Here is an 18,997-nt window from a genome sequence, read left to right on the forward strand (position 1 = left end):
GGGGTAGGGGGGGTCACAGAGAGGGGGGAGGGGTCAGATAGTTTGGGAGGGGTCATAAAGTGGGGGAGGGCTCAGAGCGTTGGGGAGGGGGTCATAAAGTGGGGGAAAGGCCACAGAGTGGGGGAGGGACCACAGAGTGGGGGAGGGGCCATAAAGTGGGGGAGGGGTCACAGCCCCAACCGGTGGGGGGCGGGGCGGTGACCCCGGGGAGGGGGAGGGGTCAGGGGTGGGAGAGTGGTCTCACCTGATCCCGGGGCAATCGGGGCCATGGCGCGGCCAAATCTGGGGGGGACACCCAATTTTTTCCCAAATTTCCCCTCATTTTTCTCAATTTTTCATCCATTTTCCCCAAATTTCCCACTTTTTTCCCAAATTTCCCACTTTTTTCTCCATTTTTCTCAAATTTCCCACTTCTTTCCCCAGTTTTCCCCCCATTTCCCCCATTTTTCCCAAATTTCCCACTTTTTTCCAATTTTTCCCCAATTTTTCCCAATTTTTCATCATTTCCCCTGAATTCCCCCATTTTCCCCAAATTCCCCCATTTTTTCCAAATTCCTCCTATTTTCCCCCAATTCCCCCATTTTTCTCAATTCCTTCCATTTTTCCCAAATTTCCCCCTTTTTTCCCCAATTTTTCATCCATTTTTTCCCAAATTTCCCCATTTTACTCAAATTCCACCATTTTTTCCCAATTTTTTCCCAAACTCCCCTAATTTTTCTGAATTTTCCCCCATTTTTCCTGATTTTTCACCCCTTTTCTCCAAATTTCCCACTTTTTTCCCAATTTTCCCTCCATTTCCCCTCAAAATCCCCCATTTTCCCAAATTTCTGACTTTTCCCCCCAAATTTCTCCCATTTTTCCCAAATTCTCCCCATTATTCCCAATTTCCCCCTCCATTTTCCCGGATTTTCCCCAATTTTCCCAAATTTCCCCCATTTTTCCCCATTTTCCCCCATTTTTCATCAATTTTCTCCAAATTTCCCCCAGTTTCCCCAATTTTTCCCCCATTTTTCACAATTTTTCATTTGTGTTCCCCAAATTTCCCACTTTTTTCTCCAATTTTTCCCTGTTTTCCTCCAAATTCCCACTTTTTTCCCAAATTTTCCCCTATTTCTTCCCACTGGGGAAATTTGGAAAACTGGGGGCCCAAAAATCCAGGAAAATTGGGGGAAATGGGGGAAAAATCTGCAGAAAAATCTGGAAAATATGGGAAAATGAGGAACACCGTGGGAAATTCTGGGAAAAATGTGGGAAAAATCCAGGAAAAATGGGGAAAAAATGGGAAAAATCTGGGGAAAATGGGGGAAAATCTGGGAAAATTTAGGAAAAAATGAGGAAAAATCTGGGAAAATGTGGAAAAATGGGGGGAAATCTGGGGAAATGGGGAAAAATGGGAAAAATCAGGAAAAATGTGGGAAATTCTAGGCAAAATGGGGAAAAAATCTGGGAAAATGTGGAAAAAATAGAGAAAAATCTGGGAAAGTGGGGGAAAAGTGGGAATAAAAGGGGAAAAAAGGGAAAATATCCGGGAAAATGGGGAAATATTGGGAAAAATCCAGGAAAACAGGGAAAAAATAAGGAAATCCGGGAAAATCAGGGAAAAAATGAGGGAAAATGTGGAAAAAATGGGGGGGAAATATTGGGAAATATTGGGAAAATGGAGAAAAATGAGGGAAAAATGCGGGAATATGGGGAAAAATGGGGAAAAAAGGGGGAAAAATGTGGGGAAAATGTGGGGAAAATGGGGGAAATTCTGGGAAAAATGTGGGGAAAATCTAGGAAAATCTGGAGAAAAATCTGGGAAAATGTGGAAAAATGGGAAAAATCCAGGAAAATGGGGCAAACTCCAGGAAAATGGGGAAATTCTGGGAAAAAGGAGGAAAAATCTGAGAAAATGTGGGAAAATGTGGGGAAAATCACGAAAAATGGGGGAAAAAGGGAAAAAATCTGGGAAAAGGGGGGAATGGGCTAAAATGCGGGAAATTCTGCGAAAAATGGGGGGAATGGGGAAAAAATGGAAAAAATTCTGGGAAAATGTGGAAAAAATGGGGGAAAATGGGGGAAAAATCTGGGAAAAAGTTGGGGGGAAATCCAGGAAAATGGAGAAAAATTGGAAAAATCCAGGAAAATGTGGAAAAAATGTATGGAAAATGTGGGAAAATGGGGAAAAATGTGGGAAATCTGGGAAAATGTGGGGAAAATGCAGGAAAAATCAGGGGAAATGGGGGAAATAGGGAAAAAATCCAGGAAAATGTGGAAAAAGCGGTAAAAAACCCAGGGAAAACGGGGAAAAATCTGGAAAAAATCTGGGAAATTCTGGGGAAAATGGAAAATCTGGGGAAAATGTGGAAAAAACGAGGAAAAATCTGGAAAAAATGGGGAAAAATGGGGGGAAAATGGGAAAAATCTGGGAAAATAGGGAAAAAATGGGGGGAAAATCCCGGAAAATGGGGAAAAAACGGGGAATATTCTGGGACAATCTGGGAAAAATGGGGGAAAATGTGGGAAAAATGGGGGGAAATCGTGAAAAAATCTGGGAAAAAATGGGGGAAATAAGGAAAAATTTGGGAAAATGTGGGAAAAATGTGGAAAAAAATCAGGAAAATGGGGGAAGTCTGTGAAAATGTGAAAAAAATGGGGAAAACTGAGGCATTCCTCACTCTGCACGGGGCCAAGCAATAGTAGAGAGAACTCACAAATCTTTAAAAGATATGCTGAAAAGAACAATAAAAAACAGCTGTAGGTCTTTCTCCATCAGAATGTTTACACAAGGCATTGTATGTCCTCAATTTTTTAAATAAGCTGCATGAAGATGTTTCGCCTGTTGGACATCATTTTGGAGCTGGAAAATTAAAAACGGGGGAAGCTAAGGTAAAATACAAGGATATCCTGACAGGAGAATGGCTTGGTCCTGTCCCTTTAATTGTTTGGGGGAGAGGACATGCTTGTGTTTCCACAGGAGCAGGTCCAAGATGGATACCGCCCAGACTAGTAAGGATCCACCAAGAAGCTTCCCTCCCAGCTCAACCAGCAGCAGATCCAGCACCAACGGATTCAGCACCAACTACAGGAAGCGATCCTCCATCAGCATCACTTTCGGGATAATCCTGCTTTTTGCGTGCAGCATAACACCAGCAACTCAGACAGACTTAATGTCAGGAGCCCTTGCCACACCTCCTCCAACAATTCCAAATTGGGTAATGCTCTCTGGCCAAAATGTTTGGCTAAACCTGGCACAATCACTAAATACTGACTCTCTCTGTCTCTCTACCTTAGATCCCTCTCACCCTTTTAAGATCTGTCTGGTAGGAATCCCCTGGACGCCAAGAGAATGGGGCGATTTTAGGAATCAGTATATCCCTTGGTGTGATGACCATGGTCAGTTCAGAAATCCATTCTTAGATTGTCTCACAAGACCAGCAAAAACTTCACATGACAGACAGACATTTAGCTATCAGTGGCAGAGACCTGAGCAATTAGAAATCTTGGGGAGTATTATATCTCCTCTCTGTTTTTACTTCATTCACAACAAATATGTTGCCCCTCCTGAAATAATTACTGTCACCTCTTATGGACCTTATTCCAACTTCAGTTTCTGGTGCAAGGAAGAGGTTCCTTACCAGATACATGCTACCCCTGATTCGGTTATTCTTCCAAAAGGAGTCTTTTTAATTTGTGGACTTTAGAGTCTGGAATATGATTCCTAGATTAGCTGCTGCAGACCCCTGCACATTTGGAAAATTAGCACTGTACAATCCAGCTACCCGTATGAAATCTTTACCTGTAAGTCCTCCCAAAAATCAGGCAAAAAGGAACATTAACCTCCAAACAACCTCACCCTTCTCACATCATAGAGTGCGCAGGCAATTCCAAGGTTTACACCCACCTCTTAACTTCTATCCATCACAACCAAAACCACCTTCTCCACCTAAAGCAGCACAGGTCGCTGTGGCTGCAGCACCCCCACCTCCAGTTGAAGAACATCCTTTAGAAAAATTACAGTCCTTGAGTGAATTCACAGCAGAATGCAATTCCAACATGCATTTTTGGTCCGACACCGCAAACATTCTAAGTGGTATACTTCCAATTGTCAGCTCAACAAAAGCCTTAACACTCCGTACCAGAATGGGATGCTGGCTTGCAAAAGAAGCTAATGCCACCAGCGCTGCCCTTGATGATCTTTTACAAGATACCCAAACCAATAAGAAAGCTTTGTTACAAAATCGTGCTGCAATAGATTTTCTCCTTCTAGTAAATGGCCATGGGTGTCAGGAGTTTGAAGGCCTCTGCTGTCTCAACTTCTCTGATCACTCCCAATCTATCCACTCCCAGATTAATCAGCTTAAGTCCTTAGTTCATGAAATCAAGGAGGTTGATCATCTGACCTTTGATGATTTTTTCGACTGGCTGCCCTTCAAAGGCCTCTCTTCCACTATAAAGAAAATTATTGTAGTTCTCGTACTAGGACTTTCCGTAGTGTTTCTCTTTATGTGTGTCTTTCCATGTTTGCTCAGTTGTGCCAGAACCTCTCAATCATTAAAAGCATATCCAACTTTAGAAGACAAAGGAGGAGGAGATGTGGCAATGGATTTGCCATACGCAGGATGGAAGAAGTCCTGTCGGAGACAGATTAGTGAAGATAAAGAAGAAAACAGCTCAAATGTTGTAGAAACAGAAGTTTTTAATGTGGTTTAAACACGTTTCAAAATGGCTTTTTGTATTTTCTGCAGTGTCATTGCTCCCTCTTCCCGACACCACCTGTGAGGGACTTGTCTCTCATACAAGGTGTCCTGGGAAGGTGTCCTGAGGTGTGACTCATTGGTCCTTGTTAACCCCTTCCTATCGGCTGTTGACCCCTTACCTGATTGGTTTTTTCTGTGTGCCCTTGAACTTGTGATTGGTTTCCCTTTGACCTTCCTAAAAGCTTTATAAACCCCTTCCCCACTTTGAACTTCCTCTTTTGTCCCTCCCTCCCTGGTGGTCTGTGTGGGCTCCTTGCCGGGTCGCTGGGCCACGTGCGGGGAGCAGGGGGGAAGGGCATTCACCTTGCAGGTAATGGGGCTAGCACCCTAAGGCCTGGAGGTCTCCACCGTCCCACTAATCCGCCGTAGGAAGGGACACTCCCACCCAAACCCCAGTAAGTCCCAGTTGAGCTCCCAGTTCAGGGAGGGGGAGAGGAGGCAAAAGACATGCCCACAAAGGCCACGTCCACCCTGGGAGTGGACACGCCAATCCTGGGAGGGGACACACTCACCCATAGAGGGGACACGCCCACCCCAAACCCATTACGTCCCATCTGAGTTCTGCCTTAACTGGTCCTTACTGGTCCCACCACCCCATTCCGCGTTGCAGTGACCCGCACTGGTTTATACTGGTTTATACTGGTCTATCCTGGTTTATACTGGTCTATCCTGGTCTGTACTGGTCTGACCTTGACGGAGATGATGAAGTGTCCCCAACCCCCTTAACTGGTCCTTACTGGTCCCACCGCCCCATTCCAACGACCCGTACTGGTCTGTACTGGTTTATACTGATCTATACTGGCCCATACCAGTCCATACTGGTCTACACTAGTTTATACTGGTATATACTAGTATGACCTTGATGGAGGTGTCCCCAACCCGCTTAACTGGTCCTTACTGGTCCCACCACCCCATTCCCAATTCCAAAAACCCATACTGGCCTGTACTGGACCATACCTGTCCATATTGCTTTCTACTGGTCTGTACTGGTCCATACCGGTTTATACTGGTCCATACTGGTCCATACTAGTCTATACTGGTCTATACTGGTTTATACTGGTCTATCCTGGTCTGTACTGGTCTGACCTTGACGGAGATGCTGAAGTGCCCCCAACCCCCTTAACTGGTCCTTACTAGTCCCACTGCCCCATTCCCCATTCCAATGACCCGTACTGGTTTCTACTGGTCTATACCAGTCTGTACTGGTCCGTACTGGTCTGTACTGTTCTGACCTTGACGGAGATGCTGAAGTGCCCCCAACCCTCTTAACTGGTCCGTACTGGTCCCACCATCCCGTTCCCCATTCCAGTGACCTGTACTGGTTTCTACTGCTTTATACTGGCCCATACTGGTCTATACTGGTCCATACTGGTTTATACTGGTCTATCCTGGTTTATACTGGTCTGTACTGGTCTATATTGGTTTATAATGGTCTATACTGGTCTGACCTTGATGGAGATACTGAAGTGCCCCCAACCCCCTTAAGTGGTCCTTACTGGTCCCACTGCCCAGCTCCCCATTCCAGTGACCCATACTGGGGCGGTGGTGGCGAGAACCCCAGCAGGAGCCAGGCAGGGTCTTCCTGCCATTGCATGAGTGCTGTGTGAGGTCAGGGCTGCTCGCAGATCCAGATCGCACCAGCACATTTCCAAGAGCACTGTAAAATGGGAAGGGCAAAGCACAATTATTAGGAAGGAAAGGAGCTTTTCTGAGACAGTGTTTTGAATTTCCTACTCCTGAGGAATCTGGGGGTTGAGAAACGGAAAAGGAGCTCTCATGTTGGACAAGTCACTGAGACTCCTGAGCTGTAACTTGGAATGCACAGTGCTTCTGCAAGCAACTTCCTAAAGTGCTTTCGGCCTCTGCTCTGCTTTTGACAGAAGCAGCATCCCTTCTGCTGGACCCATCTGTGTTTTGGTTATCTGCCCTTTTCCACCTGCAAAAAGAAAAGTTGCCCAGTCAGTGCCCTGCAAACAGGCAGGTTTCTCTCAGGCCAAAGTGAGTGCACAGACATTCGCATGGAGTGCTGATGATATAGGGGGCTAGGCCCAAAGAGTTAACTAAGAGATTTGGGCCTGCAAACAAGTTGATTTGGGCCTGCAAACAAGTTACCAATATTCAAAACGATCTGTCCCCGTTCTGTTCTACTTACTGGACCAAAAGCTTAAGAGAATAGTACAAGAACATGTAATAGACTTAGAAGCAATAAATTAGAAGTATAACAGGATCAGGTAGACATTTGAATAGGAGAAATAGGCCTGGAGCCAGGGCCTTTTCCAAGCTTCAGTGAGCGGGTCAAGAACAATGGAAAGGAAGAAGGGTCAAGATGAGGAAGATGAGTTAGAGCCCCCTGCCCTATGGATGAAGATCGGAACTACCCCTCGAAACGGGGTGTCAAGAGAAGCACCGCCCTGAGCTCCGCCTATACTCCGCCTATTTTTAATATGTATTGATAGATGTTGTAATCGTTTGAATATGCGTTTAATCACATCTGAAAATTGGATAAAAGTGCTGGTTTTCTGAGGAGCCGGTGAGCAAGTTTGTCCAGCGCGAGCTGGCTTGCTCCCAACGTTGAATAAACAAATACCTTGCTGCTTAAAGATGAAAAGTCTCTGAGCAGTTTGTCAGACCGATTTTTCGGATTCATTTGGCGACCTGCGGCAGCACACCTTCTCCACCCGGCTGCGGAATCCCCCGGAGGACGGGACCCCCTTGGGCGCCCTCGGGTAAGTCTTTTTACCCGAAGGGGCTCCCTTCTTCGGTGGCTTCTTGCGGGGGCTGGACAAGAACACTGCCTATTGATAAAAGGTATTTGTATCTGGTTTCTGGATACCTGTAAGTCGAGGCGGGACGCCGTCTCGCAGGGGACACGGGAGAGGACGCTCTCCCAGGGGAATATCCCCTCTGGTCTGGTCTAGTCTTGTTTGTATTTGGCCAAGTATTGTTATTGTGTACCTGATATATCTTGCTTACCTTGAAACAACCAGGAGCACATAGTTAAAGGTATTATCATGCTAAGAGTTGCTATATGAGAGGTAGTGCTGAAGAGTTAACTATAATCACATCACTTTGGATAAGACCTAGAATTAAGATTTGTCAGTTTTGCAATTGCTAGTTATATGTATGAGCCTTGTGTAACAGATGTAAGGTTTGCCTCCCCTACAGACAAGGCTGTGTAGAACCAGTGTGCGTATTGCAGAAAGGAGGGACACTGGAAGCCAGAATGCCCTGAATTAACAGGTGGAAATACAGGCACAGGAGAGGCTGTTGGAAAAGTGGGAATAAAAGGGGAAAAAAGGGAAAATATCCGGGAAAATGGGGAAATATTGGGAAAACTCCAGGAAAATGGGGAAAAAATAAGGAAATCCGGGAAAATCAGGGAAAAAATGAGGGAAAATGTGGAAAAAATGGGGGGGAAATGGGGGGAAATATGGGAAAATGGAGAAAAATGAGGGGAAAATGCGGGAATATGGGGAAAAATGGGGAAAAAAGGGGGAAAAATGTGGGAAAAATGTGGGGAAAATCTGGGAAAATCGGGAGAAAAATCTGGGAAAATGTGGAAAAATGGGAAAAATCCAGGAAAATGGGGCAAACTCCAGGAAAATGGGGAAATTCTGGGAAAAAGGAGGAAAAATCTGAGAAAATGTGGGAAAATGTGGGGAAAATCACGAAAAATGGGGAAAAAGGGAAAAAATCTGGGAAAAGGGGGGAATGGGCTAAAATGCGGGAAATTCTGCGAAAAATGGGGGGAATGGGGAAAAAATGGAAAAAATTCTGGGAAAATGTGGAAAAAATGGGGGAAAATGGGGGAAAAATCTGGGAAAAAGTTGGGGGGAAATCCAGGAAAATGGAGAAAAATTGGAAAAATCCAGGAAAATGTGGAAAAAATGTATGGAAAATGTGGGAAAATGGGGAAAAATGTGGGAAAATGGGGGAAAAAATGTGGGAAAATGGGGGAAAATGGGAGGAAATCTGGGAAAATGTGGGGAAAATGCAGGAAAAATCAGGGGAAATGGGGGAAATAGGGAAAAAATCCGGGAAAATGTGGAAAAAGCGGTAAAAAACCCAGGGAAAACGGGGAAAAATCTGGAAAAAATCTGGGAAATTCTGGGGAAAATGGAAAATCTGGGGAAAATGTGGAAAAAACGAGGAAAAATCTGGAAAAAATGGGGAAAAATGGGGGGAAAATGGGAAAAATCTGGGAAAATAGGGAAAAAATGGGGGGAAAATCCCGGAAAATGGGGAAAAAACGGGGAATATTCTGGGACAATCTGGGAAAAATGGGGGAAAATGTGGGAAAAATGGGGGGAAATCGTGAAAAAATCTGGGAAAAAATGGGGGAAATAAGGAAAAATTTGGGAAAATGTGGGAAAAATGTGGAAAAAAAATCAGGAAAATGGGGGAAGTCTGTGAAAATGTGAAAAAAATGGGGAAAACTGAGGCATTCCTCACTCTGCACGGGGCCAAGCAATAGTAGAGAGAACTCACAAATCTTTAAAAGATATGCTGAAAAGAACAATAAAAAACAGCTGTAGGTCTTTCTCCATCAGAATGTTTACACAAGGCATTGTATGTCCTCAATTTTTTAAATAAGCTGCATGAAGATGTTTCGCCTGTTGGACATCATTTTGGAGCTGGAAAATTAAAAACGGGGGAAGCTAAGGTAAAATACAAGGATATCCTGACAGGAGAATGGCTTGGTCCTGTCCCTTTAATTGTTTGGGGGAGAGGACATGCTTGTGTTTCCACAGGAGCAGGTCCAAGATGGATACCGCCCAGACTAGTAAGGATCCACCAAGAAGCTTCCCTCCCAGCTCAACCAGCAGCAGATCCAGCACCAACGGATTCAGCACCAACTACAGGAAGCGATCCTCCATCAGCATCACTTTCGGGATAATCCTGCTTTTTGCGTGCAGCATAACACCAGCAACTCAGACAGACTTAATGTCAGGAGCCCTTGCCACACCTCCTCCAACAATTCCAAATTGGGTAATGCTCTCTGGCCAAAATGTTTGGCTAAACCTGGCACAATCACTAAATACTGACTCTCTCTGTCTCTCTACCTTAGATCCCTCTCACCCTTTTAAGATCTGTCTGGTAGGAATCCCCTGGACGCCAAGAGAATGGGGCGATTTTAGGAATCAGTATATCCCTTGGTGTGATGACCATGGTCAGTTCAGAAATCCATTCTTAGATTGTCTCACAAGACCAGCAAAAACTTCACATGACAGACAGACATTTAGCTATCAGTGGCAGAGACCTGAGCAATTAGAAATCTTGGGGAGTATTATATCTCCTCTCTGTTTTTACTTCATTCACAACAAATATGTTGCCCCTCCTGAAATAATTACTGTCACCTCTTATGGACCTTATTCCAACTTCAGTTTCTGGTGCAAGGAAGAGGTTCCTTACCAGATACATGCTACCCCTGATTCGGTTATTCTTCCAAAAGGAGTCTTTTTAATTTGTGGACTTAGAGTCTGGAATATGATTCCTAGATTAGCTGCTGCAGACCCCTGCACATTTGGAAAATTAGCACTGTACAATCCAGCTACCCGTATGAAATCTTTACCTGTAAGTCCTCCCAAAAATCAGGCAAAAAGGAACATTAACCTCCAAACAACCTCACCCTTCTCACATCATAGAGTGCGCAGGCAATTCCAAGGTTTACACCCACCTCTTAACTTCTATCCATCACAACCAAAACCACCTTCTCCACCTAAAGCAGCACAGGTCGCTGTGGCTGCAGCACCCCCACCTCCAGTTGAAGAACATCCTTTAGAAAAATTACAGTCCTTGAGTGAATTCACAGCAGAATGCAATTCCAACATGCATTTTTGGTCCGACACCGCAAACATTCTAAGTGGTATACTTCCAATTGTCAGCTCAACAAAAGCCTTAACACTCCGTACCAGAATGGGATGCTGGCTTGCAAAAGAAGCTAATGCCACCAGCGCTGCCCTTGATGATCTTTTACAAGATACCCAAACCAATAAGAAAGCTTTGTTACAAAATCGTGCTGCAATAGATTTTCTCCTTCTAGTAAATGGCCATGGGTGTCAGGAGTTTGAAGGCCTCTGCTGTCTCAACTTCTCTGATCACTCCCAATCTATCCACTCCCAGATTAATCAGCTTAAGTCCTTAGTTCATGAAATCAAGGAGGTTGATCATCTGACCTTTGATGATTTTTTCGACTGGCTGCCCTTCAAAGGCCTCTCTTCCACTATAAAGAAAATTATTGTAGTTCTCGTACTAGGACTTTCCGTAGTGTTTCTCTTTATGTGTGTCTTTCCATGTTTGCTCAGTTGTGCCAGAACCTCTCAATCATTAAAAGCATATCCAACTTTAGAAGACAAAGGAGGAGGAGATGTGGCAATGGATTTGCCATACGCAGGATGGAAGAAGTCCTGTCGGAGACAGATTAGTGAAGATAAAGAAGAAAACAGCTCAAATGTTGTAGAAACAGAAGGTTTTAATGTGGTTTAAACACGTTTCAAAATGGCTTTTTGTATTTTCTGCAGTGTCATTGCTCCCTCTTCCCGACACCACCTGTGAGGGACTTGTCTCTCATACAAGGTGTCCTGGGAAGGTGTCCTGAGGTGTGACTCATTGGTCCTTGTTAACCCCTTCCTATCGGCTGTTGACCCCTTACCTGATTGGTTTTTTCTGTGTGCCCTTGAACTTGTGATTGGTTTCCCTTTGACCTTCCTAAAAGCTTTATAAACCCCTTCCCCACTTTGAACTTCCTCTTTTGTCCCTCCCTCCCTGGTGGTCTGTGTGGGCTCCTTGCCGGGTCGCTGGGCCACGTGCGGGGAGCAGGGGGGAAGGGCATTCACCTTGCAGGTAATGGGGCTAGCACCCTAAGGCCTGGAGGTCTCCACCGTCCCACTAATCCGCCGTAGGAAGGGACACTCCCACCCAAACCCCAGTAAGTCCCAGTTGAGCTCCCAGTTCAGGGAGGGGGAGAGGAGGCAAAAGACATGCCCACAAAGGCCACGTCCACCCTGGGAGTGGACACGCCAATCCTGGGAGGGGACACACTCACCCATAGAGGGGACACGCCCACCCCAAACCCATTACGTCCCATCTGAGTTCTGCCTTAACTGGTCCTTACTGGTCCCACCACCCCATTCCGCGTTGCAGTGACCCGCACTGGTTTATACTGGTTTATACTGGTCTATCCTGGTTTATACTGGTCTATCCTGGTCTGTACTGGTCTGACCTTGACGGAGATGATGAAGTGTCCCCAACCCCCTTAACTGGTCCTTACTGGTCCCACCGCCCCATTCCCCATTCCAACGACCCGTACTGGTCTGTACTGGTTTATACTGATCTATACTGGCCCATACCAGTCCATACTGGTCTACACTAGTTTATACTGGTATATACTAGTATGACCTTGATGGAGGTGTCCCCAACCCGCTTAACTGGTCCTTACTGGTCCCACCACCCCATTCCCAATTCCAAAAACCCATACTGGCCTATACTGGACCATACCTGTCCATATTGCTTTCTACTGGTCTGTACTGGTCCATACCGGTTTATACTGGTCCATACTGGTCCATACTAGTCTATACTGGTCTATACTGGTTTATACTGGTCTATCCTGGTCTGACCTTGACGGAGATGCTGAAGTGCCCCCAACCCCCTTAACTGGTCCTTACTAGTCCCACTGCCCCATTCCCCATTCCAATGACCCGTACTGGTTTCTACTGGTCTATACCAGTCTGTACTGGTCCGTACTGGTCTGTACTGTTCTGACCTTGACGGAGATGCTGAAGTGCCCCCAACCCTCTTAACTGGTCCGTACTGGTCCCACCATCCCGTTCCCCATTCCAGTGACCTGTACTGGTTTCTACTGCTTTATACTGGCCTATACTGGTCTATACTGGTCCATACTGGTTTATACTGGTCTATCCTGGTTTATACTGGTCTGTACTGGTCTATATTGGTTTATAATGGTCTATACTGGTCTGACCTTGATGGAGATACTGAAGTGCCCCCAACCCCCTTAAGTGGTCCTTACTGGTCCCACTGCCCAGCTCCCCATTCCAGTGACCCATACTGGGGCGGTGGTGGCGAGAACCCCAGCAGGAGCCAGGCAGGGTCTTCCTGCCATTGCATGAGTGCTGTGTGAGGTCAGGGCTGCTCGCAGATCCAGATCGCACCAGCACATTTCCAAGAGCACTGTAAAATGGGAAGGGCAAAGCACAATTATTAGGAAGGAAAGGAGCTTTTCTGAGACAGTGTTTTGAATTTCCTACTCCTGAGGAATCTGGGGGTTGAGAAACGGAAAAGGAGCTCTCATGTTGGACAAGTCACTGAGACTCCTGAGCTGTAACTTGGAATGCACAGTGCTTCTGCAAGCAACTTCCTAAAGTGCTTTCGGCCTCTGCTCTGCTTTTGACAGAAGCAGCATCCCTTCTGCTGGACCCATCTGTGTTTTGGTTATCTGCCCTTTTCCACCTGCAAAAAGAAAAGTTGCCCAGTCAGTGCCCTGCAAACAGGCAGGTTTCTCTCAGGCCAAAGTGAGTGCACAGACATTCGCATGGAGTGCTGATGATATAGGGGGCTAGGCCCAAAGAGTTAACTAAGAGATTTGGGCCTGCAAACAAGTTGATTTGGGCCTGCAAACAAGTTACCAATATTCAAAACGATCTGTCCCCGTTCTGTTCTACTTACTGGACCAAAAGCTTAAGAGAATAGTACAAGAACATGTAATAGACTTAGAAGCAATAAATTAGAAGTATAACAGGATCAGGTAGACATTTGAATAGGAGAAATAGGCCTGGAGCCAGGGCCTTTTCCAAGCTTCAGTGAGCGGGTCAAGAACAATGGAAAGGAAGAAGGGTCAAGATGAGGAAGATGAGTTAGAGCCCCCTGCCCTATGGATGAAGATCGGAACTACCCCTCGAAACGGGGTGTCAAGAGAAGCACCGCCCTGAGCTCCGCCTATACTCCGCCTATTTTTAATATGTATTGATAGATGTTGTAATCGTTTGAATATGCGTTTAATCACATCTGAAAATTGGATAAAAGTGCTGGTTTTCTGAGGAGCCGGTGAGCAAGTTTGTCCAGCGCGAGCTGGCTTGCTCCCAACGTTGAATAAACAAATACCTTGCTGCTTAAAGATGAAAAGTCTCTGAGCAGTTTGTCAGACCGATTTTTCGGATTCATTTGGCGACCTGCGGCAGCACACCTTCTCCACCCGGCTGCGGAATCCCCCGGAGGACGGGACCCCCTTGGGCGCCCTCGGGTAAGTCTTTTTACCCGAAGGGGCTCCCTTCTTCGGTGGCTTCTTGCGGGGGCTGGACAAGAACACTGCCTATTGATAAAAGGTATTTGTATCTGGTTTCTGGATACCTGTAAGTCGAGGCGGGACGCCGTCTCGCAGGGGACACGGGAGAGGACGCTCTCCCAGGGGAATATCCCCTCTGGTCTGGTCTAGTCTTGTTTGTATTTGGCCAAGTATTGTTATTGTGTACCTGATATATCTTGCTTACCTTGAAACAACCAGGAGCACATAGTTAAAGGTATTATCATGCTAAGAGTTGCTATATGAGAGGTAGTGCTGAAGAGTTAACTATAATCACATCACTTTGGATAAGACCTAGAATTAAGATTTGTCAGTTTTGCGATTGCTAGTTATATGTATGAGCCTTGTGTAACAGATGTAAGGTTTGCCTCCCCTACAGACAAGGCTGTGTAGAACCAGTGTGCGTATTGCAGAAAGGAGGGACACTGGAAGCCAGAATGCCCTGAATTAACAGGTGGAAATACAGGCACAGGAGAGGCTGTTGGAAAAGTGGGAATAAAAGGGGAAAAAAGGGAAAATATCCGGGAAAATGGGGAAATATTGGGAAAACTCCAGGAAAATGGGGAAAAAATAAGGAAATCCGGGAAAATCAGGGAAAAAATGAGGGAAAATGTGGAAAAAATGGGGGGGAAATGGGGGGAAATATGGGAAAATGGAGAAAAATGAGGGGAAAATGCGGGAATATGGGGAAAAATGGGGAAAAAAGGGGGAAAAATGTGGGGAAAATCTGGGAAAATCGGGAGAAAAATCTGGGAAAATGTGGAAAAATGGGAAAAATCCAGGAAAATGGGGCAAACTCCAGGAAAATGGGGAAATTCTGGGAAAAAGGAGGAAAAATCTGAGAAAATGTGGGAAAATGTGGGGAAAATCACGAAAAATGGGGAAAAAGGGAAAAAATCTGGGAAAAGGGGGGAATGGGCTAAAATGCGGGAAATTCTGCGAAAAATGGGGGGAATGGGGAAAAAATGGAAAAAATTCTGGGAAAATGTGGAAAAAATGGGGGAAAATGGGGGAAAAATCTGGGAAAAAGTTGGGGGGAAATCCAGGAAAATGGAGAAAAATTGGAAAAATCCAGGAAAATGTGGAAAAAATGTATGGAAAATGTGGGAAAATGGGGAAAAATGTGGGAAAATGGGGGAAAAAATGTGGGAAAATGGGGGAAAATGGGAGGAAATCTGGGAAAATGTGGGGAAAATGCAGGAAAAATCAGGGGAAATGGGGGAAATAGGGAAAAAATCCGGGAAAATGTGGAAAAAGCGGTAAAAAACCCAGGGAAAATGGGGAAAAATCTGGAAAAAATCTGGGAAATTCTGGGGAAAATGGAAAATCTGGGGAAAATGTGGAAAAAACGAGGAAAAATCTGGAAAAAATGGGGAAAAATGGGAAAAATCTGGGAAAATAGGGAAAAAATGGGGGGAAAATGCCCGGAAAATGGGGAAAAAACGGGGAATATTCTGGGACAATCTGGGAAAAATGGGGGAAAATGTGGGAAAAATGGGGGGAAATCGTGAAAAAATCTGGGAAAAAATGGGGGAAATAAGGAAAAATTTGGGAAAATGTGGGAAAAATCTGGAAAAAAAATCGGGAAAATGGGGGAAGTCTGTGAAAATGTGAAAAAAATGGGGGAAACTGAGGCATTCCTCACTCTGCACGGGGCCAAGCAATAGTAGAGAGAACTCACAAATCTTTAAAAGATATGCTGAAAAGAACAATAAAAAACAGCTGTAGGTCTTTCTCCATCAGAATGTTTACACAAGGCATTGTATGTCCTCAATTTTTTAAATAAGCTGCATGAAGATGTTTCGCCTGTTGGACATCATTTTGGAGCTGGAAAATTAAAAACGGGGGAAGCTAAGGTAAAATACAAGGATATCCTGACAGGAGAATGGCTTGGTCCTGTCCCTTTAATTGTTTGGGGGAGAGGACATGCTTGTGTTTCCACAGGAGCAGGTCCAAGATGGATACCGCCCAGACTAGTAAGGATCCACCAAGAAGCTTCCCTCCCAGCTCAACCAGCAGCAGATCCAGCACCAACGGATTCAGCACCAACTACAGGAAGCGATCCTCCATCAGCATCACTTTCGGGATAATCCTGCTTTTTGCGTGCAGCATAACACCAGCAACTCAGACAGACTTAATGTCAGGAGCCCTTGCCACACCTCCTCCAACAATTCCAAATTGGGTAATGCTCTCTGGCCAAAATGTTTGGCTAAACCTGGCACAATCACTAAATACTGACTCTCTCTGTCTCTCTACCTTAGATCCCTCTCACCCTTTTAAGATCTGTCTGGTAGGAATCCCCTGGACGCCAAGAGAATGGGGCGATTTTAGGAATCAGTATATCCCTTGGTGTGATGACCATGGTCAGTTCAGAAATCCATTCTTAGATTGTCTCACAAGACCAGCAAAAACTTCACATGACAGACAGACATTTAGCTATCAGTGGCAGAGACCTGAGCAATTAGAAATCTTGGGGAGTATTATATCTCCTCTCTGTTTTTACTTCATTCACAACAAATATGTTGCCCCTCCTGAAATAATTACTGTCACCTCTTATGGACCTTATTCCAACTTCAGTTTCTGGTGCAAGGAAGAGGTTCCTTACCAGATACATGCTACCCCTGATTCGGTTATTCTTCCAAAAGGAGTCTTTTTAATTTGTGGACTTAGAGTCTGGAATATGATTCCTAGATTAGCTGCTGCAGACCCCTGCACATTTGGAAAATTAGCACTGTACAATCCAGCTACCCGTATGAAATCTTTACCTGTAAGTCCTCCCAAAAATCAGGCAAAAAGGAACATTAACCTCCAAACAACCTCACCCTTCTCACATCATAGAGTGCGCAGGCAATTCCAAGGTTTACACCCACCTCTTAACTTCTATCCATCACAACCAAAACCACCTTCTCCACCTAAAGCAGCACAGGTCGCTGTGGCTGCAGCACCCCCACCTCCAGTTGAAGAACATCCTTTAGAAAAATTACAGTCCTTGAGTGAATTCACAGCAGAATGCAATTCCAACATGCATTTTTGGTCCGACACCGCAAACATTCTAAGTGGTATACTTCCAATTGTCAGCTCAACAAAAGCCTTAACACTCCGTACCAGAATGGGATGCTGGCTTGCAAAAGAAGCTAATGCCACCAGCGCTGCCCTTGATGATCTTTTACAAGATACCCAAACCAATAAGAAAGCTTTGTTACAAAATCGTGCTGCAATAGATTTTCTCCTTCTAGTAAATGGCCATGGGTGTCAGGAGTTTGAAGGCCTCTGCTGTCTCAACTTCTCTGATCACTCCCAATCTATCCACTCCCAGATTAATCAGCTTAAGTCCTTAGTTCATGAAATCAAGGAGGTTGATCATCTGACCTTTGATGATTTTTTCGACTGGCTGCCCTTCAAAGGCCTCTCTTCCACTATAAAGAAAATTATTGTAGTTCTCGTACTAGGACTTTCCGTAGTGTTTCTCTTTATGTGTGTCTTTCCATGTTTGCTCAGTTGTGCCAGAACCTCTCAATCATTAAAAGCATATCCAACTTTAGAAGACAAAGGAGGAGGAGATGTGGCAATGGATTTGCCATACGCAGGATGGAAGAAGTCCTGTCGGAGACAGATTAGTGAAGATAAAGAAGAAAACAGCTCAAATGTTGTAGAAACAGAAGGTTTTAATGTGGTTTAAACACGTTTCAAAATGGCTTTTTGTATTTTCTGCAGTGTCATTGCTCCCTCTTCCCGACACCACCTGTGAGGGACTTGTCTTTCATACAAGGTGTCCTGGGAAGGTGTCCTGAGGTGTGACTCATTGGTCCTTGTTAACCCCTTCCTATCGGCTGTTGACCCCTTACCTGATTGGTTTTTTCTGTGTGCCCTTGAACTTGTGATTGGTTTCCCTTTGACCTTCCTAAAAGCTTTATAAACCCCTTCCCCACTTTGAACTTCCTCTTTTGTCCCTCCCTCCCTGGTGGTCTGTGTGGGCTCCTTGCCGGGTCGCTGGGCCACGTGCGGGGAGCAGGGGGGAAGGGCATTCACCTTGCAGGTAATGGGGCTAGCACCCTAAGGCCTGGAGGTCTCCACCGTCCCACTAATCCGCCGTAGGAAGGGACACTCCCACCCAAACCCCAGTAAGTCCCAGTTGAGCTCCCAGTTCAGGGAGGGGGAGAGGAGGCAAAAGACATGCCCACAAAGGCCACGTCCACCCTGGGAGTGGACACGCCAATCCTGGGAGGGGACACACTCACCCATAGAGGGGACACGCCCACCCCAAACCCATTACGTCCCATCTGAGTTCTGCCTTAACTGGTCCTTACTGGTCCCACCACCCCATTCCGCGTTGCAGTGACCCGCACTGGTTTATACTGGTTTATACTGGTCTATCCTGGTTTATACTGGTCTATCCTGGTCTGTACTGGTCTGACCTTGACGGAGATGATGAAGTGTCCCCAACCCCCTTAACTGGTCCTTACTGGTCCCACCGCCCCATTCCCCATTCCAACGACCCGTACTGGTCTGTACTGGTTTATACTGATCTATACTGGCCCATACCAGTCCATACTGGTCTACACTAGTTTATACTGGTATATACTAGTATGACCTTGATGGAGGTGTCCCCAACCCGCTTAACTGTTCCTTACTGGTCCCACCACCCCATTCCCAATTCCAAAAACCCATACTGGCCTATACTGGACCATACCTGTCCATATTGCTTTCTACTGGTCTGTACTGGTCCATACCGGTTTATACTGGTCCATACTGGTCCATACTAGTCTATACTGGTCTATACTGGTTTATACTGCTCTGTACTGGTCTGACCTTGACGGAGATGCTGAAGTGCCCCCAACCCCCTTAACTGGTCCTTACTAGTCCCACTGCCCCATTCCCCATTCCAATGACCCGTACTGGTTTCTACTGGTCTATACCAGTCTGTACTGGTCCGTACTGG

At 45.5% G+C, this 18,997-nt stretch overlaps 2 protein-coding genes across 2 annotated transcripts; both read left to right on the plus strand.

The window, feature by feature from the left end:
* Positions 1–9,116: 9,116 nt before the first annotated feature.
* Positions 9,117–11,241, plus strand: LOC113988734. The gene is made up of 2 exons (XM_027722588.2): positions 9,117–9,405; positions 9,494–11,241. Exon 2 carries the CDS (start codon positions 9,507–9,509, stop codon positions 11,226–11,228), a length of 1,722 nt encoding a protein of 573 aa, XP_027578389.2. The 5' UTR covers positions 9,117–9,405; positions 9,494–9,506; the 3' UTR covers positions 11,229–11,241.
* A 4,433-nt stretch (positions 11,242–15,674) lies between these two features.
* LOC120324761 lies at positions 15,675–17,750 on the plus strand. The gene is made up of 2 exons (XM_039388851.1): positions 15,675–15,914; positions 16,003–17,750. Exon 2 carries the CDS (start codon positions 16,016–16,018, stop codon positions 17,735–17,737), a length of 1,722 nt encoding a protein of 573 aa, XP_039244785.1. The 5' UTR covers positions 15,675–15,914; positions 16,003–16,015; the 3' UTR covers positions 17,738–17,750.
* The last annotated feature ends 1,247 nt before the right edge of the window (positions 17,751–18,997 follow it).

This window comes from Pipra filicauda, unplaced genomic scaffold (assembly GCF_003945595.2).
Source record: "Pipra filicauda isolate LSUMZ 115617 unplaced genomic scaffold, ASM394559v2 scaffold1230_size21556_pilon, whole genome shotgun sequence".
NCBI lineage: Eukaryota > Metazoa > Chordata > Aves > Passeriformes > Pipridae > Pipra > Pipra filicauda.

What these genes read in the sequence shown, in the direction of transcription:
- LOC120324761 (XM_039388851.1), top strand. Translation starts at nt 16,016, where the DNA reads ATGGATACCGCCCAGACTAGTAAGGATCCACCAAGAAGCTTCCCTCCC.
- LOC113988734 (XM_027722588.2), top strand. Translation starts at nt 9,507, where the DNA reads ATGGATACCGCCCAGACTAGTAAGGATCCACCAAGAAGCTTCCCTCCC.